Here is a 23,418-nt window from a genome sequence, read left to right on the forward strand (position 1 = left end):
TTTGATTAAAATTTTGATTATCTATTTCACACTTGTTTGACACATTAATTCACAGTCCTTTCAAAGTAAGTTGCTGCATTTATTTAGAGCTCTGGATTATGTGTTTCTGATCTAGATGCTTTTAAAAACCATAGTGTTTTTTAATTATTATCAACAGTTAAATCAGCAAAGACTAAACTTGGACTAAAATTAGGGTAGGAGTCTTTGGCTTTTTTCAGGTGGATAGAAAGATATATAACCAACTCATATTATATATTTTACATGTATAAAATAAATGTTGCACTTAAAGCCTGGCCAGTGGTGTGCACAGACCTCCGGGAGGGCAGGGGTGCAATGGGAACGCGACCACAAAGGGCACTTTCGCTTTTGCGATCAAAGGGGCAGGGGCTCAAGCGCTCCCCACCCCCCATATGTTAATTACAGTGTGTTAATTACAGTGACAGTGAAAAGCATATATGTCTCCTGTAAACTATATGGAGTAAAATCCATTAATGTAAAATCAAAAAGCTGTTAACATTTTGATGAATGATACTCAGATCATTCCTGTCATGATGATGATAATTGAAATGTCAGTCTCATAATGAATCTCTTGAGATGATGAATTGTTTTGTTGGGTCATTGATGTATGTGCATCAGATATCTTCAGTTCCCCAATGGAAAGGAATTTTAAGTGGTCTAGATGACCCTTGAACTTGCCCCTCTGGTGTTTCTCCTGTCTGACTAGATGCTGCTTAGTTTCCCATAGCCAAACTTTTGACTAACACCATAATGCCGCTTATTGCAGCTCATTCTGTCCATGAATACATTTCTAGCGGCTATTTTAGTGGCAGGAAATCATTCATACCACAATAACAGTCGTGCAGATGTGATACTCATTATCTTTTATATATTTGATGCAACTAACCTGGCAAACCTTGGCAGATGGGTATGGAAAGGATGGTAGGAGTGTTTAGGAATCCTGTTGATACCTTATATATGTATATCTAGCTAACATTTGTTATTATCATACCTGAAGGTTTATTTATTCTCTACATATATATAAATATATTAAATAAAAAGTACATCTCCAAGGTAACAGATGCAGAGATCATGGTTGCTACGGCAGAAATGCAGAGCTGATAGAAACACTTTATATAAGAGACTTTAGTCCACCTGCATCTGATTATCAGTTTGAACATGTATTATATTTAAGTTTAGATGTTGACCAATGAGCAACAAAACAGAATCCAGATTCTAATATGACAATCTACTTTTCAATGGTGTATAACTACAAACTCTAGATAAATGTAATTTAATTATCATAGGCTTTACTGAGATAGCCCTGTAATCCCTTTCAGTGTGGTACAGTACAGTACAAAAACAAACTGTCAGGTTGAGAAATGTGCACACATTTTTGAGAAAGTGGAAGCACTGAAAAATATATATGGACAAAAATATTGGGACACATTAATTCTTGAAATGAGGTGTTTCAATCAGACCCTTTGCCACAGGTGTATAAAATAAAGCACCTAGCCATGCAGTCTGCATTTACAAACATTTTTAAATATAAATGGATATAAATGGAGAGCACAGTGAATTCAAGCATGGTACTGTGATAGCATGCCACCTTTGCAATAAGTCAGTTTGCAATATTTCATCCCTGCTAGATATTCCATGTCAACTGCAAGTGGTATTTTTGGAAAGTGGAAGCATTTAGGAACAGCAGCAACTCAGCCATGAAGAGAAAGATCATGTAAAGTCACAGAGCGAACCGGATGGTTGCGTAAAAGTTGGCCAACGCTCTGCTCATTCCATAGCTGCAGACTTCCAAACTTCCACTGGCATTCATTTCAGCACAAAAACCATGTGGCGGGAGCTTTGTGGAATGGGTTTCCATGGTCGAGCAACTGCATGCAAGCCTCACACCACTAAGTACAATGTCAAGCGGCAGATGAACTGGTATAAAGCACACCACCACAAGACTCTGGAGCAGTGGAAATGTACTCTGTGGACTGACAAATCATGCTTCTCTGTTTGGCAGTCTGGTGGATGAATCTGGGTTTGGCGGATGCCGGGAGTACCTGCCTGACTGCATTGTGCTAAGTGTAAAGTTTTGTGGAGGAGGGATAATGGTTTGGGGCTGTTTGTCAGGGGTTGGTCTATGCCCAAGTGAAGGGAAATCTTAATGCTTCAGCATCTTAAGACATTGCGGGAAACACTATGCTTCCAACTTTGGGAGAACAGTTTGGGGAAGGCCCTTTTCTATTCCAGCATGATTGTGCCCCAGTGCACAAGGCATGGTCCATAAAGACATGGATGAGTTTGGTGTGGAAGAACTTGACTGGGCCGCACAGAACCCTGAACTCAATCCTATGGAACATCTTGAACTGGAAAAGAGATTGCGAGCCAGGGCTTCTTCTCCAACATCAGTACCTGACTCCCCAAATGCTCTACTGGATGAATGGGCAAAATTTTCCACAGAAACACTCCAAAATCTTGTGCAATGCCTTCCCAGAAGAGTGGAAGCTGTTATAGGGACTTCATATCAATGTCTATGTATTTAGAATGCAATATTGTTACAGTCCCTGTTGGTGTAATGATCAGGTGTCCCAAAAATGAAAATAACGTAATTTATTACTCACCTTTATGTCGTTCTACACCCGTAAGGCCTTCGTTCATCTTCGGAACACAAATTAAGTTATTTTTGATTAAATCTGATGGCTCAGTAAGGCCTCTATAGACAGCAATGTCATTGAACTTCTCAAGATCCAGAAAGGTACTCAAAACATATTTAAAACAGTCAGAATATTTTTTAAAAAGGCACTCTGAATCACTGATTCGGAACAAAAGATTCGAAAGAAGTGTTTTGAAATCGTCCATCACTCTTTGAAAAGTCATCATTTTGTTTTTTGGTGCACAAAAAGTTTTCTCGTCACTTTATAATATTAAGATTGAACCACTGAACTTTGAGTCTGGATCTTGAGAAGTTCAGTAACATTGCTGTCTACAGAGGCCTCACTGAGCTATTGGATTTAATCAAAAATAACTTATTATTTTCTGAAGATGAACGAAGGTCTTACGGGTGTAGAACGACATGAGGGTGAGTAATTAATGATATTATTTTCATTTTTAGGTGAACTAACTCTTTAAAGGCTAAATAAGGGGTTGTCAAGGACCCCCAAAGAAAAATGCAAAATAAGGCAACTATATATTTTCAGGTTTTAGGTTGGGATTTTGGATGTATTCCCAAAATTGCCACTGAAGATTACAGCCCAGGCTCATTGGAAAAAACGTATCTGTGGAACATTTCTGCAAAATGATATTATGTTGTGTTGTGCATGTTTTGCAATTTCAACTTGAAATATCCAGTGAATGTCACTAAAAGCGTGTTCAATTTTATCAAAAACAGATAAAAGTAAATCTGCCAACGTTTTATTACGCTGGTTTTTGTACGTATCATCGTAATTCTGAATTGAAATGTCCAGTGAGTGGCACTAAAAAGTTAATGCTCCATTGTGTTTTAAAAATAACATTCAACCTACACTAAACTCTAAACCTACCCTATACATTATAAAAAAATAATTATTGGTTTAACTTAAAAATGTAAGTTACCTGGTTGCCTTAAAATTTTGAGTTTATTGAAATTAAAAATTTGAGTTAATACAATGAAGGTGATTGGTTTAATCAACAGAAACATAACAAAAAAAAAAGTTATATGAACCACATTAATTATCTAAGTTGATTTGACAAAAGAAAAAATGTTATGATAAATTATGAAAATAATTTTTTACACTGTAGTGTTAACAAAAGCAAATGTGATGTTAGATTGGATGGAATCCCCATTTCAGATCTTGTCAAAAGATATCCGTTTTGTCTGGTGTGCAAACCAGCAAAACCTGTCAACAGAAAGTCTTGTCTGGTTCCTCAAGACTCTATTAACAGCCTTCTATCAGCCTGAGAGTTTGACTGAGAAAGCCAGAGAAGAGCAGAAGCAGGAGACAAAGTGATGATAATAAAAAGAGCAGAGTTTATTGAATAATCTTAGTTGCGTATGTTTCAATGCTCAGACTTTGGACTCTGGATGTTACACTACTCAATGCTCTGACTTCGTCTGACCAACAAGTAACAACTTTCCAACAAGTTTTAATCTTCAGACCCTTCAGTGACATAAAAATGCAGTTGCTAAAGCAACCATGCCATTTCAGCTTTTTTTGTAGAAGCCATTGGACTCTTTTGTTGTAGCTTGTGTTTCATGGATTCATACCCGGGCGCTCAGTATTGCAAGCACAATTCTGTACCAGGTGAGCTGAGCAAGTTTACTATGGTAGAAAAGCCAAACTGGTTATGTAATGCAGTTTCCAAAATGTATTCGTTAACAAATCATGCACTATGGTAAAAAGTGTTTTGCGGTCATAATCAGTGTTGGGCACGTTACTTTAGAAAAGTAATTAGTTATAGTTACTAGATACTTCTCACAAATAGTAATGGAGTTAGTAACTGAGTTACATCATTATAAAAGTAACTAATTACCAGGGAAAGTAACTATTGCGTTACTTAATTTTTTTTTTTAATATGTCAAATAACTTGAATGCCCCCAATATTAAATATAAGTCTAAGAATAAATTATTCTTGATCCGATTCGTGACTCATGATCCGCTCTTGTTTATGAAATTTCTCTGTACTGTACAATACGTGTTGGTAGCCATTAAAGAAAATGTAGTTTCATATTTATGTTTAAATAGTTCTATGTTATGTTTTAAATTCATTTACTTGATTATGAAAAGTGAACACCATGAGTAAGATGCATCATAAGATGCGCAATATATCGGGAGACATGGAGTGGGTCAGACACGATTTTGACCACTTCATTAAGTTTTGTTTTATAGAAAGCCTCTCTTTAAAGTGAATTTCGTTTTGTAAAAATTGTATCTTAATTTTAATCAATGTTTCATCAATCAACTGCCTGGATTTAATAAATAAGAAGCAAATATAGCAGACAATATAATCATGGCAGGCGCGGGCGCGATCACTGGCGCGTGAACTGGAGCGCGTCTTACAGGCTACAGAACCGAAACTCAGAGGCTGCTTGCCTCGCAGACTTGGGAAATATATCTATAGAAAGCTTGAAATATCTAAAAACGAAAAGAAATAGGCTACTCTGATTATGTAGCCTAATCCGAATGAAATGTGCATTCTTTCTCTAGGCGCATCCAGTATGAGCAGATGATGAGAGTCAGCAATGTCAGCTTCATCTTTGCAGCCGACACTGATTCAGAAAACAATACTTTATTAATAAACAATTAAAATGTCTCCTTGCTGTTTTGGTCACATTCATAATTATTACTTTTGCCGGTTCTTTATGGCAAGCTTTATGCATGCGCTTGAGTGCCTATTACATAAACGGTCATTATTATGGTTTATTCTCTCCAGTATTTAAGAAATTAAATTAATATAAATGTGATTAGTCAACTAATGGCTTAAATGAATAGCTACTAGTCGACTAGAACAACTTATTTCCCATTTTTTCAATCCAGCATGTCACAAAGGGTATTCTGGTTTGAGCTCGCGCTCAGCTCGCTTGCTCACAGACACACACACAGAGCATCGAACATTATTATCTGTTTAAAATTATATTTGAGCATGACTAACCCCAAAACACCACCAGAGAAAAAAAACTTTGCAGGTCCTATGGCTAAGAGAGAGCCTACTCAGATGAAAACCGCTTCAGTGATCTCAATTATAGTAACGCAGGCATTTTTTTTGCCAGTAACGGTAACGGCGTTGTAACGGGAGAAAAAGTCATTCGTTTGATTACTCGTTACTGAAAAAAGTAACGGCGTTAGTAACGTTTACCGTTTATTTATAACGCCGTTATTCCCATTACTGGTCATAATATAATATTTTGCAAAGACCTGTGTGAAAATAAGTCATTATTAATCCATAATCTGCCTCTGTAATTATAATTTCGTATGAAAAGGATTAAAAGTGCTTGCTGATTTACTGCCTCTAGTGTTCATTTCTGTTAAAAACTGCAGTGATACATATGTATATATTGGTACTTATTTTGCGTTTGGCAGAAATGTTGCCACAGGTACGTTTTTTCCAATGAGCCTGTGTTGGAATATCAGAATGTCTTTTTTTTCTGCTGGATGTATTGTATATCAGAATTGTGGGAGATTTTGATTCCATTTTTTTTTTTTTTTTTTTTTTTTTAGATTTCCATGCAACACAGCATACTGTACATGCAATGACATTCATATTTTCTTTTAATTTCCAGAAATTATATCTACAACCATAGTTGAAGAAACACCCAGAGTTGTAAGCAGTGTTTAGATAATCATATAATTTACCTCATAAAATATTTTTTTTCCCCCTCACATTTTCCATGGACTCTATTTGAAAACCCTAAACGCCTAAATAGCTACAATTTCATCTAAGATAAAACAACTAAGGGATAAGTGAGGAGACAGAGTAATCCATCAAATTAACTTGCTCATGGGCTAACTGTTTCTGCAAATAACACATGACAAGAAGATGTAAATGAGTAAAACATGTGCAAAGAGGGAAGACAGTGATCAGACAAAGTCTGAAAGGTGCAAATGATGAGATACATTCAGAATATTCACATAACCACCCACACACAGCTGTGCAGATATCACACATACAAACACATAATTTCTTCATTTTAGAGATTTTAAATGGTGACATCTGTCCTGTTATGTATTATTCTGTTTCCTTTCCACCAGAGAGTTTGTGTGTAACTTCACGTACCTTTACTTTGTGTACAAATTTGACCCCAGAAGTTAACTGAACGTGACTTAAAAAAAAAAAAAAAACTATTTATACATATATTTATTTTAATGTATTATTAATTTAATTCTAAAACTGCAGATATCTCTAGCTTATATAATTATATCTAAATAAAAATAAAATAAAAATATTACATTTAAAATAAAAAGTCTTTAACTTTTAATCTTTTTAGATGTGAGTAAGTGTGCAACTGCATGCAACCTGCAATTCCTCTCTTTTTATTTCATCATCTTTCTCGTTTTCTCTCGTCTGTCTCACCTTTCTCTTGCCCTCGATGATGGAGAAGGGTATTGTGATGGAGGGCCACTTGTTTCTGGGTGGTGGAGGCTTCTCACAGTTCCACAGCACTAAAATCTGAAACCACATTAAAACACATGAGTTGCACTGCACATTTCAATACACATGCAAAACTTGACTATTCATTGTTAGGTGCAGGTGTGAGTAATTACTGCCCACATGCAAAAAGTAATCAAAATTTGTCAACAAATCCCATTTCTCATTTATTAGTGCAGAAAATAGGTGTGAGAGCCTTCAAACAAACTAGAAATTATCTAGAGACTTTGTTCACAGTTTTAGAAACTGTGTTAAATAAGAGCATTTGGAGATACAGCCTAATGTTAGCCCTTGTGAAAAAGAAGTGCACTTAATTGTATTGAATGTGCACTTTGTAGTGCACTTGTAGTGTATTTTCATTCTTAAAAGAATATTTTCATACAGTTTCATACAGCAATGACATTAAAGGCCACTTAAATGTATTTAAAGAGATTCCACATTCATGATGTTTCTTAAGACACTTAAGTACACTTTCAAAAAGTGCACTTTGTAAGTTTTACTTTAAAGTACATTTTTATATTAATATTAGAGTATATTTCAGTTTATCTTTTGGCAGTACACTTAACCTTATTTCAAACACAATAGAAATATAAATTACATACTGTATAATGATTTACTTAAGTCCTACTTAAGTGCAAAAAAGCACTCTTAAGTTTAACTAATTGCATTTAATATAAATTTTAAGTATAATACATTTTCATTTATAGCATGCAATTAAATGTCCAAAATCATACATACTTAAGAGTATTCTTTTAAAGTACATTTTTTTCTAAACTAAGTATGCTAAAAGGGAGCACATGATCATTAAAGGCAGGGTAGGTAAAAAATGTATAAAAAACTTTTTTTTCAAAATTTGTTTAAACTTTATTTATATATCAATACATATTTAAAATGTAAGTACTCTGAAAAAGAAAGTATAAAAATCGAGTGTCTGTAGACCTCTCACGACTGTTTTAAAGACAGCTCATTATTTCCATTCACTCCACCCCCTCCCTTCTGGGCTCCTTCCAAAGCCACGCCCCCAAAACGCATGAACGTGCGACTCCGACCACTGAGCTGGAAGACGCATTATTTACCTGAGACGAGCGGAGAGGAAGGAGCACAGTGCATGTAGTGACATCATGTCAGAATCACATGTAATAAAAATAACTTTATAATTATGAAGATAAACATAATTTAATTCGCTAACGAGTTAGTTATCTATAAGGCAAAGCTAAAAACAGGTTGCATGATACACGTTTTTCCATTACCATCATTTACACTGTGATGAAGATGAATTTTGTGTAAGATTCCTAACATATACATTGTTCTACAGATAAACAGAGTAACATACACTCAAATATCAACTCACAACTGCATTGCAGACACAAAATAATAACACACACATACAACAAAGTGTGTACGACACACACAGATACAAGATAAAGACATCAGTAAACATAGGTAGAGAATAAAAAACAAAACAAAGGCGAAAAAAACGTGCAGGTAAACTTACAGGTGAACATGGTAAAAGAGTTAGACAGAGGGTAAATATAGTTCTAAGAAAAGTTCCTAGATGCGGAGTAACGTTAGGCCTACTATCTGTTAAACATGTATTTAGTTATCTAAAGCAAAAATATGCACAATTCAACACTATAGCTATCATCTTGTGCTAGGCCTATAGATTATTTATCGTCTCTACTACGGCTCGCTAAGTAATGTTATGTTAGCTATATTACGCAGCTACGTGTGCTAATGACACATGCTTCATGAAAAAATAAACAAAAAAATATGTATGATCAAAATACAAAAAGAAAGATTTACCTGTCCAGCAGAAATAAAGCCATCAAGGAGTCACTTTTCAGCCCCTTGAGTTCCCTCAGTTCTCGCCATCGCTGGAGAGCCACACCCATATTAACTCGCGTTTTATTTCTTTGTTTATCCAAAGACTTTTTGTTCATTGCCTTTTCTTGTACTGTTACTGTCTTCCTTTTTTGCCTGGTTTGCCTTCACTAACTGCATAGGCCGGTACTGTGAATTTTGCTTGCTGTTTCTCTGCCATTGTTTTGGTATTCCTAGGATCCATGCCTCTTGAATTCCCCAAATCAAACGTGCGCGCGCAAGTGGGCAGGTCATGTGTGGCAAAAGGGTGGTTGCCATGGTTGCGAGAGAGTGACAGCCGCCTAAGCCAATCCTATGTTTCGTCCCGGATGGAAATAATGAGCTGTGTTTAATACAGATTAAACGGTCTAGAGTCACTCGATTTTTATACTCTTTTTATCAGAGTTCTTACATTTTAATTATGCATGTATATATATAGAAAGTTTAAACAAATTTGGAACAAAATTTCTTACCTACCCTGCCTTTAATACTGTGTGACACTGAATATTATACAATTTAGTATCCATCTAAAATAAATTAAACCAATGTGATGTCTGCTGATAGGAAAAAGTTGTTTATTTAAACTCTATGGATAGGAGCAATGATGCAACAGGAGTAAAGACAGTGAAGCTAACATGATCTGCTACTTTTCAGATACCGCATTCATACTGAGTGTTTCGCAAAGCCAGACTTTTGACTTGTTTCGCATGATTAGTTGCTGCCTACATACAGAGACATAATAAAAAATGATGTGTGGAAAACCATGTCAAAAATCGTGGACATTCTAAATGAGTTTGATTCATGCATTGACAATCATTCATCTTGTTCATGATATGATGCATTAGGGCAGTGCTGCAATTAATAAACCAACACTTTCCCCTCCAGAATGTTAAAGGAACAGCACATGCAAGATTGAAAATCATCTACTCAATCTCATATCATTCCAAACATGAATTTGTGGTTACACTTTAGATTAAGGTTTTCTCACTATTAACGACTATTAACAGTGATTTTTGCCTCAATAATCTCCTAATTAGTGCTTATTAAAAGTTAGTAAGGTAGTTTTTAAGTTTAGGTGTTGGGTAGGATTGAGGGATGTATAATTTTGCAGAATAATGTTGTGTGTGTATATATATATATATATATATACAGGTGCTGGTCATATAATTAGAATATCATCAAAAAGTTGATTTATTTAATTAATTCCATTCAAAAAGTGAAACTTGTATATTATATTCATTCATTACACACAGACTGATATATTTCAAATGTTTATTTCTTTTAATTTTGATGATTATAACTGACAACTAAGGAAAATCCCAAATTCAGTATCTCAGAAAATTAGAATATTACTTAAGATCAATACAAAGAAAGGATTTTTAGAAATCTTGGCCAACTGAAAAGTATGAACATGAAAAGTATGAGCATGTACAGCACTCAATACTTAGTTGGGGCTCCTTTTGCCTGAATTACTGCAGCAATGCAGCGTGGCATGGAGTCGATCAGTCTGTGGCACTGCTCAGGTGTTATGAGAGCCCAGGTTGCTCTGATAGTGGCCTTCAGCTCTTCTGCATTGTTGGGTCTGGCATATCACATCTTCCTCTTCACAATACCCCATAGATTTTCTATGAGGTTAAGGTCAGGCGAGTTCGCTGGCCAAGTAAGAACAGGGATACTATGGTCCTTAAACCAGGTACTGGTAGCTTTGGCATTGTATGCAGGTGCAAAGTCCTGTTGGAAAATGAAATCTGCATCTCCATAAAGTTGGTCAGCAGCAGGAAGCATGAAGTGCTCTAAAACTTCCTGGTATACGGCTGCATTGACCTTGGACCTCAGAAAACACAGTGGACCAACACCAGCAGATGACATGGCACCCCAAACCATCACTGACTGTGGAAACTTTACACTGGACCTCAAGCAACATGGATTGTGTGCCTCTCCTCTCTTCCTCCAGACTCTGGGACCCTGATTTCCAAAGGAAATGCAAAATTTACTTTCATCAGAGAACATAACTTTGGACCACTCAACAGCAGTCCAGTCCTTTTTGTCTTTAGACGCTTCTGACACCGTCTGTAGTTCAAGAGTGGCTTGACACAAGGAATGCGACAGCTGAAACCCATGTCTTGCATATGTCTGTGCGTAGTGGTTCTTGAAGCACTGACTCCAGCTGCAGTCCACTCTTTGTGAATCTCCCCCACATTTTTGAATGGGTTTTGTTTCACAATCCTCTCCAGGGTGCGGTTATCCCTATTGCTTGTACACTTTTTTTCTACCACATCTTTTCCTTCCCTTCGCCTCTCTATTAATGTGCTTGGACACAGAGCTCTGTGAACAGCCAACCTCTTTTGCAATGACCTTTTGTGTCTTGCCCTCCTTGTGCAAGGTGTCAATGGTCATCTTTTGGACAACTGTCAAGTCAGCAGTCTTCCCCATGATTGTGTAGCCTACAGAACTAGACTGAGAGACCATTTAAAGGCCTTTGCAGGTGTTTTGAGTTAATTAGCTGATTAGAGTGTGGCACCAGGTGTCTTCAATATTGAACCTTTTCACAATATTCTAATTTTCTGAGATACTGAATTTGGGATTTTCCTTAGTTGTCAGTTATAATCATCAAAATTAAAAGAAATAAACATTTGAAATATATCAGTCTGTGTGTAATGAATGAATATAATATACAAGTTTCACTTTTTGAATGGAATTAGTGAAATAAATCAACTTTTTGATGATATTCTAATTATATGACCAGCACCTTTTGTTTCATTTAGTTAAATGTAAAGTAAAATCTAAAAAAAAGATTAAATAAAATAATATATAATATACAAATAATAACTATATAGACATATACAGGTGATAAAAACACAACAAAATTGCTAAAACCTTATCCAAAATTACAGTGAAAACAGAGAATAGAAAAGTAAAATCTAATTAAAAAAGTTCAGGCTGCTCTTTTACATTGAATGAAAGTGAATGGTGACCAATGTGCTGTCAGCATTCGTTATTGACTGATGCACCAAATTGTGAATATGTATGGCAAGGCATTTTGACTTTTATTCATTCTCAGGATATTAATTATTGATATCAACAATTCAATTCTTGATATAAGGAATTACATTTCCACTAGTACAAACTAGAATTGTTGATATCTGTAATTGTATTTTCACTATGAAATGTCACCATGGCTGCCATTCAAATTCAATTGTTGATATCAAGAATTGATTTCTTACTAGTTGAAATTCCAATTTCACATATCCGAAATACAATTCTTACTAGTAAAATCATAATTTTTGATATCAATAATTACATTGTTACTAGTAAAAATGCGAATTTTTGATATCAAGAATTCAATTGGCACTACAGTAGTTGAAACGCCAGTTCTTGATATCAACAAGTGAATTGCTACTAGTAATTTTTGATATCTAAAAATATATTTCTGATGTCAATATAATTTCAGATATCTAAAATGGCTTTCTTGGTAGTAACAATCACATTCATGATATCATAAAGTAACATTGTCACTAGTGACAATCAAAATTTCAAAAATTAACATTGTTACTAGTAGCTATTCAACTGTTGATATCAAGAACTAGTAACAAAGATATTTGCACTAGTAACAAAGTAATTAATGATATCAAAAATTATGATTTTTACTATTAAGAATTGTATTTCTGATGTGTGACATTAGAATTTCAACTAGTAAGAAATCAATTCTTGATATCAGCAACTGAATTTGAATGGCAGCCTATGGTGACATTTCACTAGTGAAAATGCAATTATAGATATCAAGAATTCTAGTTTGTACTAGAGGAAATGTAATTCCTGATATCAAGAATTGATTTAATAAGAACTTTATGGATGAATTTGCAGACTTTTTGTGGACAATTGTTCCAAAATATGCCAGGCTCTTGTTACTTGGAGATTTTAATGTCCTTGTGTATTGTGACTCAAACTCGCTATTCAAGGACTTTCAAGGAAGTCTCGTGCACTCTTTTGATTTTAAACAAGTAGTCAGTGCCCCCACACATGCTAATGGCCATATTTTAGATCTGGTTATATGTTATGGATTATCTGTTAATGATACTGTTGTATATGACACTAATTTCTCTGATCACAAACCACAAAGTCTCTGTTCCCACTGTAACTTGTACCTCTCTGCCAACATTATGGCAATTTCGCAGAATAGACTCTATGACCCATGGCAATTTCATTACAGCTTTTGAGGATGCAAGCATATCAGCATCACTTGATTCACCACTACATCTGTTAAAGAACATTTAACAATATTTAGTAATATTTGTTCAAATGTTATGGATTCAGTTGCTCCATTGATATCTAAATCCATAAAATCAATTTTTTTGTGCGCCAAAAAACAAAACAAAAACAAAATAAAGACTTTTCAACAATATCTATATGGGATGATTTCAAAACACTGCTTCAGAGCTTTACGAATCGAATCAGTGAATTGGAGCACCAAAGTCACGTGATTTCAGAAGTTTAGCCATTTGATAGGAGATCCGAATCACTAATTCGAAACAAAAGATTCAGAAAGCTCAGAAACTTCATGAAGCAGTGTTTTGAAATCAGCCCATATAGATATTGTTGAAAAGTCGTTATTTTGTTTTTTTTGCGCACAAAAAGAATTCTTGTCACTTTATAAAATTAAGATAGATCCACTGAACTCACATGAACTGTTTCAAATATGTTTTTAGTACCTTTATGGACCTTGAGAGTGAATGGCATTGCTCTCAACAGAGGCCTCACTGAGCCATCAGATTTCATCAAGAATATCTTAATTTGTGTTCCGAAGATGAACGGCTTACAGCTGTAGAACGACATGAGGGTGAGTAATAAATGACATTATTTTCATTTTTGGGTGAACAAACCCTTTAAAGCCGTCTGCTTCTCCTCATGACACGAGCCCTCATTTTTTAAAAAGATTATAAATACGCTGGGACCTAGTCTGCTGTCTTTTATAAATAAATGTCTCAGCACTGGAACTGTTCCAGATTAGTTAAAACATGCAACAGTCAGACCTCAACTGAAAAAAGTGAATCTAGATTCATCTATATTGTCTAATTTTAGCTCAAATGTGCCTTTTATTGCAAACATTTTAGAAAAAGTGGTCTCCTCACAATTACATGATTTTCTGAGTACTAATTCTATTCTCAATACATTTCAATCTGGCTTCAGAGTCTAGTATAGTACCGAAACAGCTCTTCTTAAAGTATTAAGTGAAGTTAATAAACGTAATTTCGGGAGGAGTATGCCCATCTAATCTTCCAATTAATACCAAGGTATAAAATGTCTCGGGTTACTTGTGTAACCCTGGTTCCCTGAATAAGGGAACGAGACATTACGTCATATGACGTTATGGGAACCTTCTGCGTGATTGCGTCGTGAAGCACTCTTGTATCTAACCAATAATGTGACGAGACGTCAGAGGCGGGTGACGTCACGGACCAGGAAACTATAAAGCATACCCAGAACAAAGAACGCTAGCTTCTGGATTATGGCTGAAGCAAGACGCTCACAGGTATGCTGGGGGTACGGCAACGTGACATGACGTAGCGTCTCGTTCCCTTATTCAGGGAACCAGGGTTACACAAGTAACCCGAGACGTTCCCTTTCATGGGAACTGTCGACGCTACGTCATATGACGTTATGGGAACGCTGTCCCAACAACGCCGTAGAACCAAGTACCTGTCTGTTATCTTGTAGACAGAACTGAGGACCCTGGAGTGGAGCCTACGTCCAGGTTGTAAAACCTAATAAATGTGTGCTGGGATGACCATCCAGCTGAACCACTTATGTCAGTAATGGCTACTCCTGACATTAAGGCCTTTGAGGCCGCCATACCCCTAGCAGAGTGGACACGGACAGCTAATGGAGATGGCTGTCTGGCCACCTCATAAGCAAGTGAGATAGCCTTGACCACCCACTTGCTCATTCTTGCTTAGATGCTGGGCCTCCTTTCTTAGGAGACCCGTAACACACAAACAATTGATCTGTTTTGCCCCACAGGGCAGCTCTGTGGACATATGCATCTAAAGCCCTCACTGGGCAGAGCAGATTGAGTTTCCCCTGATCCGAAGTTGTAAATGGAGGAAGATAGAAGGCCTGAAGTACGATGGGACCTGGGACATTGGTGGGGACCTTAGGCATATAGCCTAGTCTAGTGTGCAGGAACGCTTTGACCATTCCAGGTGCGAATTCCAAAAACAAAGGAGCAACTGAAAGTGCTTCAAGATCTCCTATTCTTTTAAGAGATGAAATAGCCAGTAAAAATATGGTCTTTAAGGGTGAGGAATTTCTCTGAAACTTTCTCTAGTGGTTCGAAGGGAGCCTCAGCTAACCCTTCTAATACCACGGCCAAGTCCCAGGCCTCAGCCTCAGAGTACCATGGGTCTCGACCTACCGAGGAATCCCCCAGAGGAGCATGGCCGAAATGGCCGCAAACAACTTTCTTGTGGAGGGAGCTCTGGAGTGGAGTATGGTCTCCACAACCTCTGATGTCTCGTCACATTATTGGTTAGATACAAGAGTGCTTCACGGCGCAATCACGCAGAGGGTTCCCATAACGTCATATGACGTAGCATCGACAGTTCCCATGAAAGGGAACCAGCATCTTACCTCTTCCTGTTGTTAGTTCTTTTGGCATCCCTCCTCCTCCCCTTCTCCTCCTTTTGTACTAATTTTACCTGTTATAGGGGGGCAATCGGAGCTCGAGTAGGATATTCTTTCCGAGCCCCTCTTCTAAAGTTCAGTCGATTCTGGCGATTCCGTGATTCTCGTACTTCTCGATTTAACAGCAGCGTTTGATACTGTTAATCACGCTATCCTTAGTTCCTGCCTAGAACACTGTATTGGTCTGCTGGGAAATGTTCTAAAATGGATTATATCCTATTTGACTAACCAACCTTTTTCAGTTAATATTGCTAATTTCACTTCTTCTAATGCGCACCTTGCTTGCGGAGTTCCGCAGGGTTCCATTCTAGCTCCAATCTTATTCTCTTTATATATGCTCCCATTATGTGATTTTTTTTTTTTTTTGACAAACATGGGATATCATTTCATTGCTATGCCGACGACACACAAATTTACATGCCGATTAAAAAAGGAAATGCAAAGGCTCTTGATACTTTGACAGCTTGTATTCAAGATCTTACAAAGTGGATGTCTGTAAATTTTCTTCATCTCAACGAATCCAAGATGGAAATCATTTTATTTGGGTCAGTATCTGCTATGGCAATCCTCAAAACAAAACTTTAACAGTTCGACTTTTGTGTGTCAAAAACTTGGGCATCCAAATCGGCAATGAGCTTAAAATGGATAAACAAATAAACTCTGTGGTTCGCTTGCTTTTTTCACTTACGCGAATTTAGGGCTGGGCGATTTTTCAGATTTTTTCGATTAATTCAAATTTATTGTTTTGCCTTGATTTTATTATTTTTAAATCGAGAAATTGCGATTTTGAATAAAAATGTTAGCAAACATTACAATTAGACAAATTGACAATACAGCAATGCTAACCGTTAAGAGAAGAAAATTATCCGACCTCATGATGGTGTGCCTCATAACGTTCATGTGACGCTATATAATGTAGAACACATCGCTTGAAAACATTTCAACTTTTCAGAATGCACAAGCACACTGTTAGGGCGTTTCCAAACTTTTGGAGGGCAGTGACATTTATATATAATTTATGCAGGTTATGTGACAAGAAGCAACCGAAGCAACCTTCGGCCTTTCCGCAACAACATCGAAAGCTCAACCGAACAGCTGATCATAGATGGGTTTTTATTTCTCATCTCCATAAATATATCTAGTAGTAAAGCTAATGCAAGGGCTAGAAATTAATTAACCTTTGCTGATACTTCCTCGTCATTGAGAGCGCAGTTCATGGTTGCATAGACAGATGCCATGGGAGCTCAAGCGCTTGTGGAAAGGAGAAGCACGCTTTCCACGTGTTTTTAGACGCGATATATGAACGGCCCCTTAAGTGACTCTTCACTCAGAAATGTGTTATTGCATTGAAAAAAATAGATGAGGGCAGTGGAATGGGAAAAAAGAAAAGTTATTAAAGGTGCCATCGAACGTTTTTTTTTTACAAGATGTAATATAAGTCTAAGGTGTCCCCTGAATGTGTCTGTGAAGTTGCAGCTCAAAATACCCCATAGATTTTTTTTTATTAATTTTTTTAACTGCCTATTTTGAGGCATAATTAGAAATGCGCCGATTCATGCTGCGGCCCCTTTAAATCGTGCGCTCTCCGCCCCCTCCCGAGCTCTCGACTCTATCACTGCATAAACAAAGTTCAAACAGCTAATATAACCCTCAAAATGGATCTTTACAAAGTGTTCGTCATGCAGCATGTCTAATCGCGTAAGTATGGTATTTATTTGGATGTTTACATTTGATTCTGAATGAGTTTGATAGTATGCTCCGTGGCTAACGGCTAATGCTTCACTGTTGGAGAGATTTATAAAGAATGAAGTTGTGTTTATGAATTATACAGACTGCAAGTGTTTAAAAATGAAAATAGCGAGGGCTCTTGTCTCCGTGAATACAGTAAGAAACGATGGTACCTTTAACCACATTTAACAGTACATTAGCAACATGCTAACGAAACATTTAGAAAGACAACTTACAAATATCACTAAAAATATCATGTTATCATGGATCATGTCAGTTATTATCGCTCCATCTGCCATTTTTCGCTGTTGTCCTTGCTTGCTTACCTAGTCTGATGATTCAGCTGTGCACAGATCCAGACGTTAATACTGGCTGCCCTTGTGTAATTCCTCTATCATGGGCTGGCATATGCAAATATTGGGGGCGTACACCCCGACTGTTACGTAACAGTCGGTGTTATGTTGAGATTCGCCTGTTCTTCGGAGGTCATTTAAACAAATGAGATTTATATAAGAAGGAGGAAACGTCTAGGTTACTAGTGTAACCCCCGTTCCCAGAAGGAGGGAACGGAGACGTTACGTTGATACTGACGTTACGTCGATACTGACGTTACATCGATACTGACGTAATGGGGTCTCGCCAGGGAGCCCAATCACCTCCAAGGATACAAAACAAGCCAATGGGAATTGGCCTGTGAGATTTACATGCCGGGCCCCTCCCCCGACATCTGGGTATAAATAGGGCCGGCATACTCACCTTCATTCATATTTTTGCTGAGGAGCCGAGATAGGTATCCGGCTGCTCAGCGGTGACTCAAAGCTATGGCAGGGGAACGTAACGTCTCCGTTCCCTCCTTCTGGGAACGGGGGTTACACTAGTAATCTAGACGTTCCCATTCAGTCAGTCACGTTCAACGTTACGTCGATACTGACGTAATGGGGTCCCGTGGAAAGCGCCATAGCAACTGAACCACGTTATGAGTGTTAGGGAGGCAGATGCTGGCAGGCTGTGGCGTGCCAATGCAAGTGCGGCCCATACTCGCAACCCTCCAGCACCCAGAGTAAGCCCAGGAATGTCTTCCATACCGGTGGGATGGAGAGGACAGGGTGTTACAGTGGAGAGGTCGAAGCTGCTGTTCCTACCCACGGGGAAGAGTGCTTTGGAACTCAATCCCACGTTTTTCAGCAATGACAAAAACGCCAGGAAAGCGTTCCCTGAGGAGGGGAAAGCTACGGAGACCACACCCTGCCCGAAGGGAGGTAATGTGTGGAAAACACATGTGGACTGGTCTGAGAACAGTAACGCATATGGAAGATCTCTGATGTAGGTCCTACCTTCCGGGAGGAACGACTAGTAATCAGAGACAGGGCAAAACGAAGCCGCCCAGGGAAAGACACGGGTTTACCATCAGGGAAACCTTACCGTGGACAAACACATATGGGATTACCCGAGGGGAATCACAGCATATGGGCATCTAGCCCAGTACAATGGCAGACCAACTGGGCATACACACGAGTACTGGACCTAGCGCTGGACGCCTCCGCAGGATGCAGGAGGAACTCCACAGGGTTCGCCGTTACGGGGAACTGAACTGAGGAGCGGGAAAAGTGCTCGCATTCCCTCTCCCGAGGGAAATGGCACAGCAAGCGAACACCCATGGCTATCTACGAGTAGAAAGCACACGGGTGGACACCGATTCCACTCGGAGATTATAATACCTCGCGAATGTATTCGGTGTCACCCAGCCTGCAGCTCTGCAAATGTCTGCAACAGAGGCGCCATGCGCCAACACCCAGGAAGAAGCAACGCCCCGAGTGGAGTGAGCTCGCAACCCGAGGGGGCACGGCTCGCCTTGGGACTGGTACGCCAAGGCGATGGCATCCACTATCCAGTGGGCCAACCTCTGTTTGGAGACAGCCTTTCCCTTCTGCTGACCTCCAAAACAGACAAAGAGCTGCTCAGAGCTTCTGAAGCTCTGCGTGCGGTCCACGTAAACGCGCAGAGCACGAACGGGACACAGCAACGCAAGGGCTGGGTCTGCCTCCTCCGGGGGCAGTGCTTGCAGGTTCACCACCTGGTCCCGGAAGGGAGTGGTGGGAACCTTGGGCACATATCCAGGCCAGGGTCTCAAGATCACGTGAGAGTAGTCCGGCCCGAATTCCAGGCACGAATCGCTGACCGAAAATGCTTGCAGGTCCCCAACCCTCTTGAAGGAGGCGAGCGCGGTCAGGAGCACTGTCTTGAGAGACAGATGTTTCAGCTTGGCCGACTCAAGGGGCTCGAAGGGAGCTCTCCGGAGGCCCGAGAGGGCAACAGAGAGGTCCCAGGAGGGAATGAGGCGAGGCCTAGGGGGATTTAACCTCCTGGCGCCTCTGAGGAACCTGATGATCAGGTCGTGCTTTCCTAGTGACTTGCCATCAAGCACATCGTGATGCGCTGCGATGGTGGCCACATAGACCTTCAGGGTGGAAGGGGACAGCCTCCGTTCCAAACCCTCTTGAAGGAAGGAAAGCACAACCCCGACCGGGCATTTCCGGGGTCTTCCCGGTGGGAAGAACACCACTCAACGAACAGACTCCACTTCATGGCATAAGCGCGCTTCGTAGAGGGGGCTCTGGCCGAAGTGATGGTGTCAACTACCGCGGGCAGTAGGCCACTCAAGTCTGCCGCGTCCTGTCCAGGAACCACACGTGGAGGTTCCACAGATCGGGACGCGGGTGCCATATGGTGCCCTGCCCCTGAGATGCGCCAGGGATGGGCTGTCGCGAGGAGCATGAGTTCCGGGAACCAGGTCCGGTTGGGCCAGTATGGCGCAACTAGCAAGACCTGCTCCTCGTCCTCTCTGACCTTGCACAGTGTCTGTGCAAGGAGGCTCACTGGGGGAAACGCATATTTGCGTAGGCCCCGGGGCCAGCTGTGTGCCAGTGCATCCGTGCCGAGGGTCCCCTCGGTCAGCGAATAAAACAACTGGCAATGGGTGGATTCCCGAGAAGTGAACAGGTCCACCTGTGCTTCCCCGAACCGGCTCCATATCAGCTGGACCGCCTGGGGGTGGAGTCTCCATTCCCCCGGGAGCGTGAGCTGTCGTGAGAGCGCGTCGGCCGCACGATTGAGCTCACCCGGGATGTAGGAGGCGCGCAGCGACCTGAGTCGGCGCTGACTCCACAGGAGGAGATGGCGGGCGAGTTGCGACATGCGACGGGAGCGTAGACCACCCTGGTGGTTGATGTACGCTACAGTCGATGTGTTGTCCATCCGGACCAGTACATGCTTGCCCTGCAACAGCGGTCGAAACCGGCGCAGCACAAGGAGTACTGCCAGCAACTCGAGGCAGTTGATATGCCAATGGCGATGGGGTCCTGTCCAAACCCCTAAAACTGCAAGCCCGTTGTACGTGGCACCCCAGCCGGCGGAACAAAAAGAAAAGAAAACACAGGATTCTCCCCCGGGCCCTCTCCCGGGGGAAGGAGCGGTGCGGTCTCCCGAGCAGCTTCCAACACCTCCGGGTCTCCCGTCTCAGGGCCGCTTCTTGGCGTTCTTCTTCTTTTTAGAAGGAGGCTTGGCGGACTGGGCGGGGGGCGTCGCCTTCCTGTGGGTGGCTCGAGGAGGATGGGAGGGTTCCGATCTCACAGGAGCCTGAGCCGCAGGAGGACGCCCTCGGCGAGGAGCAGACGAAGGCACGGCCCGTGGCGGATTGGTGGCATCATCACGCCTGGGCAGGATGTGCTTGATGGCCTCCGTCTGCTTTTGCACTGCCGAGAACTGCTGAGCGAAGTCCTCGACAGTGTCGCCGAAGAGGCCGGCCTGGGAGATGGGGGCGTCAAGAAAGCGAGCTTTGTCAACATCCCTCATCTCAGCCAGGTCCAACCAAAGATGCCGTTCCTGGACCACCAGGGTGGACATCGTTTGACCCAGGGCGCGCGCTGTGACCTTCGTCACCCGGAGGGCGAGGTCGGTCGCCGTGCGCAGCTCTTGCAGCAACCCTGGTTCAGCACTACCCTCGTGCAACTCTTTCAGAGCTTTCGCCTGATGGACCTGCAAGATGGCCATGGCGTGCAGGGCAGAAGCCGCCTGTCCAGTGGCGGAGTAAGCCTTGGCCGCGAGAGCGGCCGTGGTCTTACCCGCCTTGGACGGGAGACGCAAACGGTTCCGCCAGGTGGCCGCGGACTGCGGGCACAAGTGCACCGCAATCGCACGTTCCACCTGCGGGATGTCCACGTACCCCTTGGTGGCTCCCCCATCGAGGGTAGTGAGAGTGGAGGAGGCAGAGGACCGTAGTCTGGCAGTGTGAAGTGCCAACCAGGTCTTCTGGAGCTCCTCATGCACCTCCGGGAAGAACTGCACTGACCCCAGAAACCAGTCATCCAACCGCGAGCGCTCGGGACACGGTGGAGGGTTCCACTCGAGACCGATGCCCGTGGCGGCCCGGGCAAGCATGGCTGTTAGCTCAGAGTCCGCCTCCGACTGAGCAACCATCCCAGAGGGCGGAAGCTCGGAGTCGTCGTCGCTCTCTGAACCGTTCAGCCCACTCCCCGATGCAGCGATCGACATCCGATCCTCCTCCGGAGCGCCGAAAGTGACGTGGGGCACCCCCGAGGAGGTCCCCACGACAGCAGGCGGCAGCTCGACGGCACATGGTGTTGTGGAGGAGTGGGAGGTTCGTGGGGACGGACCCGACGAAGTGGCTCCCACTGTGATCCTCAGATCTCCCAGAGCACTAACCGGACCGGCGGCCGCTACAGCCGCCGGCGCTGGGTAGTGACAGAGGGGACCCTCACTTCTGTGTTAAAGAAGGAGAGTCGCGATCTCAACACCAACATGGACATGCCCTCGCAGTGAGGGCATGTACCATCCACGAGCGCTGACTCAGCGTGCGGTCTACCCAGACACGTGAGACAGAAACACACTTGAAAAAGACGCTGATCGCCCGTGCTTGCTCTTTCAGTAAACCTCACCAGCCGAAGCACCCAGGGATGGGCGTAGCACCGTCCTGTGGGCAGTGCGCCGTCACACCCACCGCTGAGCGTGCCTTTCCCACCAGCTGGAGAGACTCGAGCAGGCCACCAGAACGACAGATGATAGCAATTAAAATTGCTGTTTTCAGGATGAACCTGTAGCAATTATGATTGCTGTTTTGCTCTTTTCAGAGAAATTCGCTCTTTGGAAGTGAAAGACGACCGATCTTATCGGCTCCGAAGCAAAAGTATGAATGAAGGTGAGTATGCCGGCCCTATTTATACCCGGATGTCGGGGGAGGGGCCCGGCATGTAAATCTCACAGGCCAATTCCCATTGGCTTGTTTTGTATCCTTGGAGGTGATTGGGCTCCCTGGCGAGACCCCATTACGTCAGTATCGACGTAACGTCGAACGTGACTGACTGAATGGGAACAATGGTATTTGAGACTCACTGTATGTCATTTCCATGTACTGAACTCTTGTTATTCAACTATGTCAAGGTAAATTCAATTTTCAATTCGATGGCACCTTTAATTAATTTAGAATGCTGTTTTATGGGTGAGATGCTGCAAAAGATGCAAGACACAAGTGCAACAGCCAATCAAGTCTGCCAAACATAAAAACAACAGGAAAAATAACGCTATGGAATGCAAAAACCTGTAAAGAACTACTGTATGTTTGATATTTCATGTTTGCATGATGGTGACAGGCTGAAAGCTGCTGTTATTTTCTGTTTTTACAAAGCATTTGCTGTTAATAATAGCCTATTAGTGTTATTTAGTGCCAGAAATATTTGGCATTTTTCTTATTTTAAATTATTTCTGAGTATTTTCTGCAGAGATATTTAACAAATAAGTCATTTGTTTTACATTTACACCATGTTGATCACTTCAGGTGTGGTGCACTTGGAAATTAACTTTTTTTTTTTTTTTTTTTTTAACCAGATGGTTAATAAAAAGAATGTTACTTATTGTAGTTAAGTTTTTAAGCTGACTAGGTTAAAAATTCATTTATTGTCTATGGCTTTCTAATAATGGCTGATGGCCTATGATTGTTTTAAATGTTATTTA

General features: G+C 41.1%; 1 protein-coding gene across 1 annotated transcript in view; it reads right to left on the reverse strand.

Moving 5' to 3' along the window:
* LOC125278978 (exostosin-1) overlaps positions 1-23,418 on the reverse strand; it is a 415,240-nt gene that overhangs the window by 39,249 nt on the left and 352,573 nt on the right. Inside the window, 1 exon segment of the mRNA XM_048208426.1 lies at positions 7,048-7,143. Within this exon segment, the coding sequence (XP_048064383.1) occupies positions 7,048-7,143 (96 nt within the window).

Source organism: Megalobrama amblycephala, linkage group LG11, assembly GCF_018812025.1.
Source record: "Megalobrama amblycephala isolate DHTTF-2021 linkage group LG11, ASM1881202v1, whole genome shotgun sequence".
In the NCBI taxonomy this organism is placed as follows: Eukaryota; Metazoa; Chordata; class Actinopteri; order Cypriniformes; family Xenocyprididae; genus Megalobrama; species Megalobrama amblycephala.